A 4,109-nucleotide genomic window follows, 5' to 3' on the forward strand; every position below is an offset into this window, starting at 1 on the left:
GGAGTTTCAGGGTACGACCCAAACATGGTCCTTCTGACACCCCATGCCCAGCAGAGAGCTCAGTGCAGAGTGGATTTCAGTCACAATTTCAACAGAAATCTTTTGTGCGCAGAAGCAGTAGTGACTGACTTTCACTCTGAAGCTATTAAAATTTCAAATGGCGATTCACATTTTCCAGTTATGTTATTTAACACAGTAAGAACAATTTATGTCTAGGTTGTTTTTAAGTATATGTATCTTCACCAGTTTCTCAGTGTGGCTGAATTAATTGTCTAAAATATACTCTAATGAAGGAAAATGTCTCACTCTCGTGCATACATCATCTCGTTTCTGAATCACGATGATCACATGTGACTTAGGCCCCACCATACATATCTGAGACAATGGGGCGTCTATCCTGCTGTGTGACTGATGTCAGCCCTGGGCTTTGCTTCTTGTCTGTGAGTTATGGATGATACACTTACACATCACCCAGTTACTGTGCAAACCAAACAAGCTATTGCATGGTGAGCATGGTGACTGACACAGGGCATGCAGCACGGACACTAATGCTCCCATCAGTCAATTTTGCTGTAACAGTTGAGGTCAAAGAAGATTGTAAGGAACAATAAAAGCAGAGCCAGTTCTCTGAGTTTTCACATATTAAAATTCCATCTCTGGCTGTAGTTTGAATCTGGAAGATAAGGTTTCTTTTTACTGTTATTAGAATTCACAGTTCCTAGTGGCGGTGCTATCAACTGGAGTGCGCACGCTTACACGGCACTTAGACAGACCAGCAGCGTATTTTGAAGCACGGAACTGGAGTCTCTCACCTAGCACAGTCCCTATCTTATTTGTCAGCACAGAATCCGTCTGCTCCAGCCATCCTCCACCGCTGAGTCCTTCCTTAAACTTGATGAGGATCGACTGGTTACTCAGCAGGGCCACAAGAATCCGCATGGCAGCTGTGACTGTGGTGGGATGTAAGTGTTCTTCCATGAACATCAGGATCCAGTCAAAACCCAGGGTCCTCACCAGCTCTTCACAAGCCCTGTTCCAAGACAGATGGGTTCAAAGAAAGGAAATTAGCTTTCGAACTAAACTCAGATTTCAAATAGAAAATTTGGCTGAGCTTCATTTTTGAGATACTATCAATTTCAGGGTTAAAGTCAATCCTTTGAAACCTGTTTGAAATCTCTTTCTGTTTGACAGGAAGTGATGAGTAACTGATGTTGGATGTCCTTCTGTATATGTGTTTCTTTTATTGGTTAATGAATAAAACTGTTTCAGCCAATGGCTTAGCAGATTAAAACCAGATAGGAAATCTGAAAGGGGGGGGGGGAGTAGGTGGAGTCAAAGAAATGCTATGTAGTCACAGAAGGAGAAAGATGCCAGAACATTACAGGTAACCACAGCCTTGTGGTGATGTATAGATGAACAGAAATGGGTTAATTTAAGATGTAAGAGCTAGCTAGGAATATGTCTGAGCCATTGGCCAAACAGTGTTGTAATTAATATAGTTTCTGTGAGATTATTCAGGTCTGGGTGGCCAGGTGGTGCAGCCTCCGTTTTTAAGGACCAGCATACAGGAATATTGGTTCTTTTACTCCTTTTTATTCTTCATCGTCGTCGTCTTCTTTTTTTTTTCCTTGAGAAAGGTTATCACTACGTGGTCCTAGCTGTCCTAGAACTCACAATGTGACCAGGCTGGCCTAAACACACAAAGATTTGCCTGCCTCTGCTTCCCAAGTAGTGTGATTGAAGGTGTGCATCCCCATGCCAGGCTAGGAGTAGTAGGTTTCACTTACTGCAAGTTAATGCTTGTCTTTTCTTTCGATGTATGAACTAGTTTTAGCAAGATGTCTAGAAGTCTGTTCCTCAGAAGTATAAGATTAGCAGATACAAGACCTCCGAACTCCTCTTCTGAACCTAAGGGGGAGATAAACACATTTACATACCCCAGGGATAGAGGATAAAATGCCCAATCCTCTTCTTTGAAATAATGAGGAAAAAAACCTTGTAGGAAACATGTTCTTCACAAGTGATTTCCACCATACCAAAAAGAAAATGAACCAGATAATTTCTCTTTAGAACCATGACCAGTGTTCATTTATACCTCCAACATTGTCAAAGGTAGTGACTTCAGACTTCTGTGTTTTAACTAATACTCCCCTATCTTCTTTAGTAGGAGGAAGCCACCAATTAAAACCATAGGAATCAAAACAGTTATTCCTACAGAACCTCGGTGTCCCTGACAGGTCCTCTACTTCCTCTTTCATTAAAGATGAAGTGAATGCAGTCATGTGACCTAAAGCTCCTGGAACAGGCAACGCCCACATTAAAGCTTTGATATACTCAATGAACTCCCTAATTATGAAGACTTGGAATGTTGCAGATCAGGACCCCAGAAGCCTTAGGCTCCCCTAAGCTTGCTCTTCCCTCTCGTGTCTGACCTAACGCCTCTGTGTGATCCAGTAAACCCTTCTGAAATGAATTAACTCAGCAGACTGTGACCTTTCACCAGCTACAGTTAGGAGAACATCAAGATGACAAGATGCTCCCTTGCTCTGCTGGATCCTGCTATCCAATGTTTGCACCGGTGTATGTGAAAAACTACTTACTTTTATTCTGGAACTGTAAAACTTCACGAAGCCGTTCTACATTAAAACATGCTACCTGAGCCAACCTGAACCTAGGCCATGATCACTCATTACTGGCTCAAGAATAAACTTTCTCTTAATTTCTCTGAGATGAGAGCCATGCTTTCTGTTGAGACTAGATGTTAAAGTTTGAAAATAGGAATCATTAGTTTATTCAACAAATACAATACACAAAGCAAAGTGAGAATTTTCAGAACAGAGGCAAAGTCTACATAAAGCACAAAAGAAACTATAGCAAAGCTGAGCAAGACAGGTTCAGAGGCCGTCAATGGGGTGGACCAGAAGCCTAGGGCTTGGGCACCATTAGTCATCACCACGCTTCCATTTCTGCTGGCACTGAGGCCCAGCCAGAACTCTATTGTGATTTTAGCTTCTATTTGTTTGGATCATGGACTACTCTAGAACTTTAGACTGTCTTTTAAAATATGGATTTGGCTGGGTGTGGTCACACGTGCCTTTAAACTAACAATCTAGAGGTGGGCAGATCTCTGTGAGTTCAAGGCCAGTCTCATCTTCATAGTGAGTTCCAGGCCAGTCAGGTCTACATAGTGAAATAAAAAGTAAATTTAGCTGAGTACAGTGGTGCATGACTTTAATCCCAGCGATCAGGAGGCAGAGGCACCTTGGTTTATATAACAGGTTAGGTCACCCAAAAACAGAAAGGGAGAGATCCCGATTCCCACTTCCCCTCCATATACACAAAGGGAATTTATTACTTTATTCATTATGATGCTTCAAGTTCACAAGGGGACTTAGGACACCCTCTTTCAGGTGCCGAGCACCAGGGGGCCTTGGAACACTCAGTTCTAAATAGGATGTCTCCATCTCCCTCCCTCGGGAGTGGGGGAACTCTGGGGAAGAGGAGGTGGGAAGACCGGAAGAGCCAGAGGGATGGAGGGCATCACGGAAACAAGACTGCCACACTATGAACTCTGAGACTGTGGCAGCATGCCCAGGGCTGGCAGAGGTCTCAGCCAGATGGCCTTCTAGCACTGAGAGTAGCAGATACCACCACCTATCCTTAAACCAGAAGTTGTCTCCAACTAACTTCCACCACCATCTCACTGGGGAAACAAGCCACACCTAAGGGCAGGCCCAAGCTCCACAGTAGATGGCCAACACAGAACAAACTCAATGTAACAGCATTTTCAAAGATTGGTGTCTCACAATGCTTTGTCTGGGAACTTGTTTTCTTCTTACAAGTCTTTTGCTTATATACTGTGGTTTCTGATTTTGTTCATGGGTTTTCTGTGCATGTGAATGTGTGTCTCAGTATCCGTATGCTTCTTTCCTTTTGACCCTTTTTTATTCTGTTTGTTTTTTTCTTTTTGTCCATTCTGGTTTAATTTTATTTTATCTTCTTCTTCTTATTTTATTTTTAGAGGCCTGTATTCTAATGAGACAGAAAGACAGGGTGTGGATTTGGATGTGTGTGGGAGTAGAGAGGATTGTGTGTGTGTGTGTGTGTGT

General features: G+C 42.7%; 1 protein-coding gene across 1 annotated transcript in view; it reads right to left on the bottom strand.

The window, feature by feature from the left end:
- Positions 1-4,109, bottom strand: part of Wdfy3 (WD repeat and FYVE domain containing 3) — a 216,963-nt gene that overhangs the window by 68,160 nt on the left and 144,694 nt on the right. Inside the window, exons 30-31 of the mRNA XM_026785032.1 lie at positions 1,788-1,908; positions 813-1,030 (exon numbers count right to left, since the gene is read on the bottom strand). Of these exons, the coding sequence (XP_026640833.1) occupies positions 813-1,030; positions 1,788-1,908 (339 nt within the window). The remainder of the gene's footprint in view (positions 1-812; positions 1,031-1,787; positions 1,909-4,109) is intronic.

The sequence above is a fragment of the Microtus ochrogaster genome, linkage group LG1, assembly GCF_000317375.1.
Source record: "Microtus ochrogaster isolate Prairie Vole_2 linkage group LG1, MicOch1.0, whole genome shotgun sequence".
Taxonomy (NCBI): domain Eukaryota; kingdom Metazoa; phylum Chordata; class Mammalia; order Rodentia; family Cricetidae; genus Microtus; species Microtus ochrogaster.